Source organism: Mizuhopecten yessoensis, unplaced genomic scaffold (assembly GCF_002113885.1).
Source record: "Mizuhopecten yessoensis strain PY_sf001 unplaced genomic scaffold, ASM211388v2 scaffold2091, whole genome shotgun sequence".
Classification (NCBI taxonomy): domain Eukaryota; kingdom Metazoa; phylum Mollusca; class Bivalvia; order Pectinida; family Pectinidae; genus Mizuhopecten; species Mizuhopecten yessoensis.
The window spans coordinates 965,976-981,279 of NW_018404373.1; the positions used below are offsets into that span (position 1 = coordinate 965,976).

At 37.7% G+C, this 15,304-nt stretch overlaps 1 protein-coding gene across 2 annotated transcripts in view; it reads right to left on the minus strand.

The window, feature by feature from the left end:
* Positions 1 to 821: 821 nt before the first annotated feature.
* The window catches only part of LOC110445162 (DNA-directed RNA polymerases I, II, and III subunit RPABC1), a 42,654-nt gene continuing 28,171 nt past the window's right edge, over positions 822 to 15,304 (minus strand). For both annotated transcript variants that reach the window (XM_021489607.1, XM_021489606.1), the window contains exon 8: positions 822 to 1,488. In XM_021489607.1, the coding sequence (XP_021345282.1) occupies positions 1,423 to 1,488 (66 nt within the window). In that variant the 3' untranslated portion in view covers positions 822 to 1,422. The remainder of the gene's footprint in view (positions 1,489 to 15,304) is intronic.

Sequence of the window (15,304 nt, forward strand, 5' to 3'; positions counted from 1 at the left end):
CGTTAGGATCCTACGCATCACGTTAGGATCCTACGCATCACGTTAGGATCCTACGCATCACGTTAGGATCCTACGCATCACGTTAGGATCCTACGCATCACGTTAGGATCCTACGCATCACGTTAGGATCCTACGCATCACGTTAGGATCCTACGTATCACGTTAGGATCCTATGCATCACGTTAGGATCCTACGCATCATGTAAGGATCCTACGTATCATGTTAGGATCCTACGTATCACGTTAGGATACTTAGAGAACGTAGGATATGATTTTAATCAGAATGGTTGTTTTAAAACCTTGACATCACATTTTGCTGCTGAACAGATTTGGTGGGTTTAAACCTACAAACACACCCTTTATAGTCAACTGCGAACATGAAGGAATTAAAATGTGGTAAAATACAACTGCTATATAGCATTCTGTGGCCTTACAATCAACTTCCCGCATCATAATGTTTCAAAAGGGTGAATCCTCAAGATGGCACAGTTAAGATTTACAATAGGAATTCTAAAGATAATGACTTGATTTGTGCATCAAAACCTGTCTTATGGAGATTTTTCATATAAAACATGTTTAGCATCTACAACAAGTATAATATGATGCCATTTTTATTTCAATGATTGAATAGCTGAGCCAACATGTAGCGATTCCTTTCATAAAGAAACATTCTTTTGATAGAATAATTATTCTGAAATAGTCGGTCAGTATTGTGACGAGTCACTGGTGATCAGTCAATGTCTAAGGTGAATATTGAATCCTTTGTAAGGACCAGTTTCTGTCAGAAATGACGAGATTAGCAAAAAAAATGAAAAGAAAAAAATGAGCCAAAAATGTTTTAATGGACAATGCACATCAATTGAAATAAGTGATTTACGTTTAATGGACAATGCACATCAATTGAAATAAGTGATTTACGTTTAATGGACAATGCACATCAATTGAAATAAGTGATTTACAAGTTCTCTCTCTTCCTCATACGTTTATCAATACACAGATGTACAACCCCATGCTCGATACTTAAAGGGTTATGCAGACTTTTGCTTTCTGCATCCCCTGAAATATGCCATAGTAAAATAGAAGGCAAGCAGCTATCTATTTGATTGGTCCCAGGTAAAAATCCTGACCAATTAGGTTGATATCTCTCCCTTGAAGATTACAGAGGAGTGACGCCCAACTTCAAAACTTGTCTATTTTACTGTTGTGCAGCCGCAAATTACTTGTGATGTAGATCAAGGGATCAATGTAAACTTCTTGTCTCATCTCCACACAGAGGTTTAGATATTGTCATTACATATTCCAGGGGTGCAGAGAGTGAAAGTTTAGGGTAACCCCTGGAGTATCAAGGATGCCCCCCCTTTCCCCCTCCTCCTCATCAAAAACACTCACACATACTCTCGCAAGTACACACATTCCCCGGTCACTACACCACCAGCCGATAGCTCACATATCGTCCTGCTGTCTCCGAGTTTCTGATGATTTTCACCACCTGCAAGTAAAGTAAATGCATAAATTAAATTAAAAAATTGTGTTAAATATCCCCGACTCCACCACTAAATGGTCAAAATGGAAAATACACAGTAATGTACATTTAGTGATGACTATTGGTATAACATTCTTAAACTTCTCTGCTGAGAAACTGGCACAGCTTACACATCTTATTTATGATAAACAGTGTTGATATTTAAATGCTAAACATTTAATCATAAGTCTGGGATTTTTATGTGTTCTCTGATAATTCCCTCAATTGTGTGTGTGTATCAGCATTTTCGAAATCGTAGTAAATAATTCTGAAGCAACATTTTGGCGTACCTACTTGTATACTTTTGTTGCTCTTGCTATACTTTTAATTTTCATACTCAATGTTACAATAGAGGTTGATAATACACTTCAAATTTTGTCAAATGTTTTCATTCTTTTTTTGTTCTAAAGGGGATGATTTTATTTTCTCCAACTTGGATTTTGGTATATTGTTTTTCTGTTAACAAGGAAAAACCTAACTGGAAAAAAAAGTTGAAAAAAGTTCTGATGCATTAAATTAGACATTTTGGGCATTTTTCTGACAAAATGGACTATTAGGCCGTATATGCTGTACAAACCAAGAATTGTGGTAGAATTCCAATTCTAACACTTGAATAATCATTTAATTTATGTATTTTTGATTTCAAAAAAACAAACAGTGTTTTAATATTTTGCTTCTTATTAATTACACCTCAATGTCAAACAGAGAATTTTGTATAATAAGTGAATTTTGATTGCAACACACTTCTTTATTGGTTCATTTTTAGTCTATCAATGCAAGTATCGGACTGAAAAAAAATATGATGTTTTAACGTGCATGTGTAATTTGAAACAAGGCCTTTGATTGGTCAACATCAAAGTCAATGTGCCATCGATAGAAATTGCTTTGTTGTTGTAAATTGAAATAAAACACATTTTTTCTAAACACGGTTCCTTTTTAGTTTTGAAATGAAGTTGTAAGGATTGAACTAGGTAATAAATTGGTCTATGGGCGGATTGACTGTTAACTGAAATTCACACATTATATTAACCATCCCTTATCAGTCTATCCATTGCTAGACAAACTTATCACCTAGCCCAATCCTTAACTAATTGGGGGAGACTGAGATTTCACATAAACCTCTGTAAAGGCAACTGACTTAAAGATCCCAGTCCCAGTGTAGGTAAAACTCTATAGAGAATTCGACTCTAGTTATATGAACATACAGTTACCTCCCCTTAGTGTTTTTTTTTAGATATAACTGCAGTGTGACTGGACCTGGTACTACTGTCAACCAGATAACTCATTTGGTTAGAGCCATAGTATCATGATCAGAGGTCCAGGGTTCAAATTTTGGTCTGGTCCCATTTCATTTTTACACTCAGAAGAACACTGTCAATTTTTATTACAATTTTATAATTTTCCCATAACAGTTCCACAAGGTATAGTTTTCTTTTGCAAGAATGATTAATCAAAGATAAAGTCATATAGAAAAGAAATTCCATACAAAGTTACAGTTTCTGGCAGTGGTATGGGGATCCTTAATTTTTTAAACCCAAATCACCAATACTGGGGTATGTGAGCTTTAAGGATGCTTAAATCACTATCTCAGGGTTAATTCCATACTAGTACAAAGAAAGTTCTACTACAGATCTGCCGCTGTGTGACTTGGCAACACCTTTGAAGTTTACCGGTACATTATGAACCTTTTTGTCTACAAATTGTTCGATGTTGGGAACAATTCATGTGAAATGGAATAACTTTAGAATAGCACTTCAAGAAGTTCGGATAAGTGAGAATGTTAAGACTTTTTACTGGTCAAATGAATAAGTGGCTCTGGTCAATGCATTGAGGATAGTTAGCAAAAATATTGCGGTCAGTACAAGCACAAAGACACAAACATATGTCTGAATGGCCTGGGGAACGTGGGCAGATCATTGATTGTGTTTTGGGCGAGAGCACCTGACCATTCCCTTCCCTATTGTACATACCGGGTAGACCATACATTTTACTTCTTTGCAAACCTGAGGACTATGTACGGATTCAATACCAGAATTAGACTTAGTGTAAGTGGTACAATGTCCAAGCTGTCTCGGTAAATACTGGTCGGCCCTACAACGCCAAACTCGCCCATACATGGACGTGTGTTAACCTCAGAACTACGTCCAACAATGTCAAGTACCCACACACCCTTACATTTTTGTTTCATGCGTTGGTTGTGCGGAACATTGTGACGGGTTGATATAACGAACATCACCAGATTACCACCACCTCCACAACACCTGAAGGTTTTATCAGGACTGGATCAATCATCCGTGTTCAAATAGACCTATTTAAAATCTTGTTCAATATTTATGCACTGACTTTACATTCCAATGAGGTCTAACAAGCCCAACAGTACAAAGCCGTGGATGTTGATTCTGTCAAGGGTACAAAGATCGGCTGCACTTGATTTATCATGGCCATACAGTGCGTGTACACCTGATCCGTTTCATTAGACTGGGCATCAAACATTTTTTATAGGAAATAATGATTTCTAAATTAAAGACTGACACAATTAGTCTGCTTGAGATCAGACACAATTATTTTTTTGTAAAGGAGAAAAAAAAAACCCAGCCATATCCCTTTAGACAGAAATAAACCAATTCAAATACAGTATCTATTGCTGGCAAACTGTTTTTTAAAGTACAAATGTAATTCTGCTCTACAGGGTAACTTTTATATCAAATGCATATTGTAAATGTGACGTCCATGCAGACAATTTGTATTGTAATAAATGTAGACACATGCTATTTCAGGCAGACACTAGTGCAGCAGTATTAAATGTAGATACAGGCTATTTCAGGCAGACACTAGTACAGCAGTATTAAATGTAGATACAGGCTATTTCAGGCAGACACTAGTGCAGCAGTATTAAATGTAGATACAGGCTATTTCAGGCAACCACTTGTGCAGCAGTATTAAATGTAGATACAGGATATTTCAGGCAGACACTAGTGCAGCAGTATTAAATGTAGATACAGGCTATTTCAGGAAGACACTATAGTTCAGCAGTATTAAATGGAGATACAGGCTATTTCAGGCAGACACTATAGTTCAGCAGTATTTAATGTAGATACAGGCTATTTCAGGCAGACACTATAGGTCAGCAGTATTAAATGTAGATACAGGCTATTTCAGGAAGACACTATAGTTCAGCAGTATTAAATTTAGATACAGGCTATTTTAGGCAGACACTATAGTTCAGCAGTATTTAATGTAGATACAGGCTATTTCAGGCAGACACTATAGTTCAGAAGTATTAAATGTAGATACAGGCTATTTCAGGCAACCACTTGTGCAGCGGTATTAAATGTAGATACAGGATATTTCAGGCAGACACTAGTGCAGCAGTATCAAATGTAGATACAGGCTATTTCAGGCAGACACTATAGTTCAGAAGTATTAAATGTAGATACAGGCTATTTAAGGCAGACACTATAGTTCAGCAGTATTAAATGGAGATACAGGCTATTTCAGGCAGACACTATAGTTCAGAAGTATTAAATGTAGATACAGGCTATTTCAGGAAGACACTATAGTTCAGCAGTATTAAATGGAGATACAGGCTATTTCAGGCAGACACTATAGTTCAGCAGTATTAAATTTGCCATCAGCTGACTGAGGACATTAATGTCGTCACTGTTAAGATCACAGAGCATATCTATCAGAACTATAATTTTATGTTATATTTTGTTACTATAATAGGACAGGTAACTCTTCATTTCGTGAAATAATAAAGAGCTACAGATCATGGTCAACACATTAAATGAAGACAAAACCAAGAAAAAAACAAGAATTCTACAGAATTATATGTTTTGTCTCTCCCTGCTTTGAATATCAACAGCAATTTATTTGAGAATCAGAAGAAACTATAGAAACATTTATGATGACTTTACTATGATTATTTATTTTTAAACTTTCAAATTCAAATCAAATTCAAATTGGAAATTGAAAATGTATATCTTACTGTCAAACTTTAAAATCCTCTATACCAGGAAATGTTTGCCAAAGTTTAACTTCTCCCTTTTTTCGCCCTCTCTCCGTAATGACAGCGATTATAAGTAAACAATATTATATATCTAGTAAATATCTGACAAGGGGGAAATTGAAACTTTGCGAAATCGAATTTCAATGGCATAGGGTGAAAATTTGACTTAACAAAAGTTTCACGGTATACAGAATATCAATGTTAAATTATAAAGAAAATATTGAGAATATAATACTTAGATCATATCCAGCATCTGAAGCAGGCATTGAGATGCACTAAAGATGAAACATTTTTATAATCCGAGTGTAGTTGTTTTAGAATTTGCAGTTTTGGAAAACATATCTAAATTTATAAAAAAAAAATCATTTTATGTAAACCATACGTTGAGGTATACAGTGTACTGCAGCTTCACCCAGACAAGATAGCTCGCCAGTTCTAATCTTACATTCTACACTCATTTCCCTTTTTCTATTAGAAATTACTCAAAATGCTTTACTATGAACATTCACCATGGATCAGATAATATTGTTTAGGCTGAAGCCAGAATGATTACATGTAAAAAGACCTCCCCATAATCAGATTCTCAGTCCAGTAAATGAAGTCATCCTATTCCAGATTCATTAATATTCATGTGGAAATTCCAATATCATACGTTCACAGAGAAATCATGAGCATTAATATTGACAAGTCTTTGTGGTGGTGGCTGGTGATTGAATACATGGGTCGCAGACCCTTGTTGTCGTGGCAATTATTCGTCAAAATATAGGTCGGTCTCACCAAATGGAAGCCATTTTGTGTTATTACCTTGTCAGAATTAATCGCGGCATGCACGGATATTACAAGATATCATTACACCACAAATGTGTAATTGTAATGGATGAGAGTGAACATGCCTCCGGAACTTATTCTGCGAGATATATCAGGACTGGCCGGCCATTTTCCTAGTCATACGAGGTAGATTCTTAATCTTATCATCTTGAAATGCATATTTTGAGTCATCAAAAACACGTTTAAAATTCACATTTTGGATTTTACTTCTTACTTGTTTTGTAAGACAAATGCCAAAACATTGTGTTGGGATGCTTTCATCAATACTGTTTCAGGTTGACCGATGAGTGGACAGCGAGTCTTACGATATTTCAAGTTTACGGACAATAACACATCCTTATCCTGACAGGTCTCATTAACTGTCCAGTCTAGTCCACTGCTTTGACCCTAGTGTCCACTCACGTGGATGTTGTCTTGGACAGTTACTGTGACAGAAACTGTCATCCACTATCCTTCTTGATAAAATCGAAATTAGTGTTACAGAAAACAAAGATCAGCTAGAATAAAATATCTATTTACATCATCCTTGAAAACTGGGTATGTCATTCCTGATGAATATTGGAGTAAATGATCACTCAGTTCTGCTGACCTTTCATTCCCTAGAAGAGTCTCAGAATGGTGCTGAAGAAAACGATTTGAGACAGTTGTCTCGACCAGACTGCAACGATGTCTGCTTCTCTGGACACGACACAAGATTTGGTGTGATGGCAACATCCGGCAGTCATCGCCCTATCAATCTCATTACCTCAAGTGTTTATCGCTCCAGAAGTATAGCTCCTCTGGGCATTCTTAGAAAGCTTCAACACAATACCAGGACAATAGCTTCTGTGAGAATTTTCGAGTAGGCTTCAAAACTGAAGACCCTAAAGTGGGCATTCTGAGCAAGTCTCAACATCAGCCCAAAAGGACAGACCCTATGACACTCTGAGCAGGTCTCAACACCAGACCAAAAGGACAGACCCTATGACATTCTGAGCAGGTCTCAACACCAGACCAAAAGGACAGACCCTGTGACATTCTGAGCAGGTCTCAACATCAGACCAAAAGGACAGACCCTATGACATTCAGACCCTATGACATTCTGAGTAGGTCTCAACATCAGACCAAAAGGACAGACCCTATGACATTCTGAAAAGGTCTCAACATAAGACCAAAAGGACAGACCCTATGACATTCTGAGCAGGTCTCAACATCAGACCAAAATAACAGACCCTATGATATTCTGAAGAGGCAACTACCCACAAACTTCAAAACAAGACCAGAAATATAGCTCCTCAACACAAACACAAGACCAGACATAAAGCTCCTCAACACAAACACAAGACCAGACATATAGCTTCTCAACACAAACACAAGACCAGAAGTAGTGCTCCTCAACACAAACACAAGACCAGACATATAGCTCCTCAACACAAAAACAAGACCAGAAAAATAGCTCCTCAACACAATACCAGACATATAGCTCCTTAACACAAACACAAGACCAGAAATATAGCTCCTCAACACAAACACAAAACCAGACATATAGCTCCTCAACACAAGACCAGACATATAGCTCCTCAACACAAACACAAGACCAGACATATTGCTCCTCAACACAAACACAAGACCAGAAATATAGCTCCTCAACACAAACACAAGACCAGAAATATAGCTCCTCAACATAAGACTAGACATATAGCTCCTCAACACAAGACCAGACATATAGCTCCTCAACACAAACACAAAACCAGAAATATAGCTCCTCAACACAAGACCAGAAATATAGCTCCTCAACACAAAACCAGAAATATAGCTCCTCAACACAAGACCAGAAGTATAGCTCCTCAACACCAACACAAGACCAGACCAGACATATAGCTCCTTAACACAAACACAAGACCAGAAGTAGTGCTCCTCAACATCAGACTATAAAGTTTACCAAGAAGTTTATACTGCAGTTTCATTTTTACCTTTGTTTTTATCATCATTACAATTAGTGTACAATTTAATATACATAGTAATTAAAAGCGAAGGACAAATTAAAAACTGGGCGAATATGGATTTTACCGGCGAAAGGTGAAGGTTTGACTGGGTGAAAATTTCCTAGTATAAAGTAGTTACACCAACTACAAGTACAGCTCAACATCAGAACAGGAGCATAAAGATCCTCTGGGCATTCTAAGTGTGGCAGATTTTAATTGTACATAGGATTGTGGTCGCCTTCTAGCTTCAAGCTAGAGGTAATTTCCCTTTAGCTCAGTGGTAGAGCATCCGACTAGGAACCTGGAGATGGAGGGTTCGATCCCCAGCGGAAGCACACTATTCTCTTTCCTGTTACATAAGTAATCTTTAATGCTACACCTCACTCCATGAGACAACTCACCACAGTATTCTTAGCAAACCAATATGACTGTGAACACAAGCTCAGAGAATTCAGGACAAATAGCATTTTTCAATTTAAGAAATTACAGCATGTTTTATACAAAAGTAGAAAACGGTCTAGTGTTAATAGACCTTTAGAGGGAAACAATCTTGTACAATAATTTGATTCCTTTTATTCTTTCGATATTTTAACCTTTCAAATTTGTCGAGAACAACCTGTTAAGTAAAATTATACCTGTCACGTTTAATGTACATCTGCTTCTCTTCCAGGTAAATTAGTGTGTTAATTTCTCCAGAGAGTATACCGTGCGCACGGCTGATGAAAAGTCAAGGACATCTTTCTTCAAATCTAATTATAATACTTGGAATATAAATTAGAACGAACTCTAAGGGACAGTGATGGTATCTAGTGAGACATCGGGGAGGAGAAAGTATCTCAGAATCTAATGCATATCCGTATTATAGCACAACGGTGCTGACATGAGCCACCAGCATGCAGATCACCCGTATCACCTGCCTTACAACGGTGCCTAAGTCGGTGCAGATTGCCGATATTCTTGCTACTAGCTTTTATTTAATAACCTGCAGAACTTCTTAGAAATTAACTTGATACTGAAGAGAACAAATATTGTTGAAATCAAGAGGTCCATAGGGCCTTCCACTGCTAACTCGGTAAATGAAATATTCCTTTTATAGCCCTAAAGCCCTAATTTGAATTCTTAAACCATGGTATACTGGTACTAGCCAGCAACTAAATAGATTTATTTTCACTAGATGTCACCTTCCCATGGATGAATTTCCTCCTCTTTGTAACCATATAAAAATACAACAGTCATAAAGAAAAGGTATTTTAGAATTTTGGAACATGATCTTTGGATATTTTGTGATCATTTATTGACCTGAAATACAATTTGCTGACCTTTAAAAATACAATATTTTCAGTGATGGTAATGACAATTGAAAGTTATAACATGAGTGAGTGGCCCATTGGACCTGTATTGCTCAAGCTGATATGTATCTTCTAACTCAGATTTCTTCCTGACCTAAAGAACAAGACTTAGAATTATTTTGTCTCAGCTAACCCAAGGACACACAGTCATCTTCAATTGTGAAATGTTTGGAAAAAATGCAATACCTGGGCAGGGCCAATACATTACAACTTGTTAAAAGTTTGCTTAAACTCAGCCTTACAAAAATTGAGAAGGCATCATGTTTCAGCCGATCAGAGGCCAAAGTGAATATCTTAGATTTCAAATAAGCCACATAACATTTTCCTGTAGTGCTGTGGGCATTATAGCTGCCTATGCTGTATCTGAAAACAGTTTAATGCTTTAATATACTCAATGTATAATGCCATATTTTGCTCCAAAGAAATGGTACAATGCTTTTGTTGATGCAAAAGTGGCGAAAATGAAGGAATAGCTGGTTGATGACCTCCAGAATTTGTTTGAGATGTAAATTTAGGCAGGAAGAGTGTGAATCAAAGGTCATTTCAGGTTACTGGAATGAAGTAGGACAACATCCACCTTTTGGTAGAGATCTATCTTTGTTTCTTTGAGATTGAACAATGATCAAGTTCCCCAAAAATACTCTGATTTAAATAGTATGTTTCCATACCAGTTTGTACCTAGTTGATGAATCTGACTAAACACTGACCATTGGCTAGGCTCATTGTGTGATCTCTACAGACAAACTCAGTGTATGGTATGGGAACAGATGATTGTGTGATCTCTAAGAGGCGCACTCAGGGTATGGTATGGGAACAGATCATTGTGTGATCTCTACAGACAAACTCAGTGCATGATATGGGAACAGATCATTGTGTGATCTCTACAGACAAACTTAGTGTATGGTATGGGAACAGATCATTGTGTGATCTCTAGAGACAGACTCAGTGTATGGTATGGGAACAGATGATTGTGTGATCTTTAGAGACAGACTCAGTGTATGGTATGGAAACAGATGATTGTGTGATCTCTAAGAGGCGCACTCAGTGTATGGTATGGGAACAGATCATTGTGTGATGTCTACAGACAATCAAACTGTATGGTATGGGAACAGATGATTGTGTGATCTTTAGAGACAGACTCAGTGTATGGTATGGGAACAGATGATTGTGTGATCTCTAGAGACAGACTCAGTGTATGGGATGGGAACAGATGATGGTGTGATCTTTAGAGACAGACTCAGTGTATGGTATGGGAACAGATGATTGTGTGATCTCTAGAGACAGACTCAGTGTATGGTATGGGAACAGATGATTGTTTGATCTTTAGAGACAGACTCAGTGTATGGTATGGGAACAGATCATTGTGTGATCTCTACAGACAAACTCAGTGCATGATATGGGAACAGATCATTGTGTGATCTCTACAGACAAACTTAGTGTATGGTATGGGAACAGATCATGGTGTGATCTCTAGAGACAGACTCAGTGCATGGTATGGGAACAGATGATTGTGTGATATCTCGAGATAGTCTCAGTGTAAGGGAACAGGTCCTTGTGTGATCGCTAGAGACAGTCTCAGTGTATGGGAACAGTTGATTGTGTGATCTCTAGAGACAGTCTCAGTGTATGGTACGGGAACAGATTATTGTGTGATATCTTGAGATAGTCTCAGTGTAAGGGAACATGTCATTGTGTGATCTCGAGAGATAGTCTCAGTGTAAGGGAACAGATTATTGTGTGATCTCTAGAGACAGTCTCAGTATAAGGGAACAGGTCATTGTGTGATCTCTAGAGATAGTCACAGTGTAAGGGAACAGGTCGTTGTGTGATCTCTAGAGATGGTCTCAGTGTAAGGGAACAGATTATTGTGTGATCTCTAGAGACAGTCTCAGTGTAAGGGAACAGGTCATTGTGTGATCTCTAGAGACAGTCTCAGTGTATGGTATGGGAACAGATTATTGTGTGATATCTGGAGATAGTCTCAGTGTAAGGGAACAGGTCATTGTGTGATCTCTAGAGACAGTCTCAGTGTATGGGAGCAGGTCATTGTGTGATCGCTAGAGACAGTCTCAGGGTATGGGAACAGGTCATTGTGTGATCTATAGAGACAGTCTCAGTGTATGGGAACAGGTCATTTTGTGATCTCTAGAGATAGTCTCAGTGTAAGAGAACAGATTATTGTGTGATCTCTAGAGACATTCTCAGTGTAAGGGAACAGGTCATTGTGTGATCTCTAGAGATAGTCAGTGTAAGGGAACAGGTCATTGTGTGATCTCTAGAGATGGTCTCAGTGTAAGGGAACAGGTCATTGTGTGATCTCTAGAGACAGTCTCAGTGTAGGATATGGGAACCAGTTGTGCTGGGATATCTTAAGTAAGTTCTAGACAGTTATGTCAGACTTTGTTTAATAACTTATAAGGATATTATACCTTTCCTACCAAATAAACTGAAATACACTGTCATTGACCGGTGTTCTGGTGGCAGGTGTTGGCCTTTATTAAATTAACACTGATCCTACTCTAATTATTACTTTTTTTGTTTCTTACAGATTGTCATCCTGTGTAAGTAACATACATTTATAAACTTTCTTATTATCACTTCTGAGAACTGTGACCTCTATAAAACATGGACAACAGTTTGATTGTAACAAATATCAAAACTGATATGGTATGATAACCATGGTAACAAGGAAAGTCCCTACAGTGGAATGTACCAATGTGTGTATAAAATGTCATTTACAAGCAGCGTAAGTAAAGGTAGGCTAGCACAATCTTTCTTACAGGATATATCCTCATGTAAATTAGAGGTAGGACAGCACAATCTTTCCTACAAGATATATCCTCATGTAAATTAGAGGTAGGACAGCACAACCTTTCTTACAAGATATATCCTCATGTAAATTAGAGGTAGGATAGCACAATCTTTCTTACAAGATATATCCTCATGTAAATTAAAGTATTACAAATAATAACTAAATTTGTTTTAGTGAGTTAAAGGCATATGTCTGCCATTGTCAGCCAATATTTGTACATATTGAAAGTAAAAGCATGGATGAATTTCACATAAAAATATTACATTTTTTGACCTTTGACCTTTTACCTTAAGGTGGTGGTCATGATGGCCTTATAACAAAGCACTACACACCTTCTACACATGATGCAGATAACCTAAACTTTCATGTAGACATCTGTCACAGTTTTAAAGTCATGGCCTGGACAATATTATGTTAGAAGATGAGGAACCAGAATTACTATAACAGTATTGATACAGTGCCTCCCTTCATTGGAAGTGAAACATAAGTTTTACATTACATCAGAGGTACATTCGGGATAAATTAATATACAAGAGTAAAAACCTAGTGAGCTTACACATCCACTAGACGAAGGAGTGAAGTGTGACCTTTGACCCTTTAATGATGAGCTATGACCACCAAAATCTAATAAATCAGGTGTAGAACCAAATATTACCATACTATGAACAGTTCTTGAGATATGTTGTCAGAAGCTTTTTAATTTGAAAGTGGTCAAGCATGAACTTGAAACCCTTTAACTTTGACTGATACACAACAAAATCTAACAAGGTGTAGAACTAATGTTACCATACTATGGTGTAACTATACACTAAAACTGTGGAGGGTTTATGAGATACATGAACTCTGTAATCAGTTGGGGGTATAAACACAAGTAAAACTGTAATCAGTTGGGGGTATAAACACAAGTAAAACTCATCAGTTTGGGGTATAAACACAAGTAAAACTGTAATCAGTTGGGGGTATAAACACAAGTAAAACTGTAATCAGTTGGGGGTATAAACACAGGGATCCCTGATGACACAGCCAAACCACTGTAGCTAGTGGGGGTATAAATACAAGGATCCCTGATGACACAGCCAAACCACTGTAGCTAGTGGGGGTATAAATACAGGTATCCCTGATGACACAGCCAAACCACTGTAGCTAGTGGGGGTATGAATACAAGGATCCCTGACGACACAGCCAAACCACTGTAGCTAGTGGGGGTATAAACACAGGGATCCCTGATGACACAGCCAAACCACTGCAGCTAGTGGGGGTATAAATACAGGTACCCCTGATGACACAGACAAACCACTGTAGCTAGTGGGGGTATAAATACAAGGATTCCTGATGACACAGCCAAACCACTGTAGCTAGTGGGGGTATAAATACAGGGGAAATTGAAATCTACAATATTTAATTTTATGGAGTGTTGTCCATACAGTGGAACCCTCTTGTTATGATATTGCATATTATATATTGTATTGATAACTGCTTATCGTAATATTTTCCCCATATCTTATATTTTTCTCTCTATATAAACTAAGTAAATAGTGATATTTGGTCAGAGCTGATATTTACTTGATTCTTATGTATGCATACTTGCCAACTCTCCCAATTTTGGAGCGAGACTTTCGATTTTGGAACTTAAAATTGAACTTTTTCAGTCTGTAAATTTGCTTAATTATCCCTATTACTCAAAAGACACTATTTTGAAGTGTTATTTTTTACCTAGGTTTTCAATGTTTTCAATTTTGAGCATGCACAATCTCCCCTATGGAAATATCAAAAGGTTGGCAAGTATGAGTATGTTTGAGTGTGTGACAGCGTGTAACCTGTATGAGTACGTTTGAGTGTGTGACAGGGTGTAACCTGTAGGAATGTGTGTGAGTGTGTGACAGCATGTAACCTGTATGAGCATGTTTGAGAGTGTGACAGGGTGTAACCTGTATGAGTACGTTTGAGTGTGTGACAGCGTGTAACCTGTATGAGTATGTTTGAGTGTGTGACAGCGTGTAACCTGTATGAGTATGTTTGAGAGTGTGACAGCGTGTAACCTGTATGAGTATGTTTGAGTGTGTGACAGCGTGTAACCTGTATGAGTATGTTTGAGTGTGTGACAGCGTGTAACCTGTATGAGTATGTTTGAGTGTGTGACAGCGTGTAACCTGTATGAGTATGTTTGAGTGTGTGACAGCGTGTAACCTGTATGAGTATGTTTGAGTGTGTGACAGCGTGTAACCTGTATGAGTATGTTTGAGTGTGTGACAGCGTGTAACCTGTATGAGTATGTTTGAGTGTGTGACAGCGTGTAACCTGTATGAGTATGTTTGAGTGTGTGACAGCGTGTAACCTGTATGAGTATGTTTGAGTGTGTGACAGCGTGTAACCTGTATGAGTATGTTTGAGTGTGTGACAGCGTGTAACCTGTATGAGTATGTTTGAGTGTGTGACAGCGTGTAACCTGTATGAGTATGTTTGAGTGTGTGACAGCGTGTAACCTGTATGAGTATGTTTGAGTGTGTGACAGCGTGTAACCTGTATGAGTATGTTTGAGTGTGTGACAGCGTGTAACCTGTATGAGTATGTTTGAGTGTGTGACAGCGTGTAACCTGTATGAGTATGTTTGAGTGTGTGACAGCGTGTAACCTGTATAAGTATGTTTGAGTGTGTGACAGCGTGTAACCTGTATGAGTATGTTTGAGTGTGTGACAGCATGTAAACTGTATGAGTGTGTTTGAGTGTGTGACAGCGTATAACCTGTATGAGTATGTTTGAGAGTCTGACAGCATGTCACCTGTATGAGTATGTTTGAGTGTGTGACAGCGTGTAACCTGTA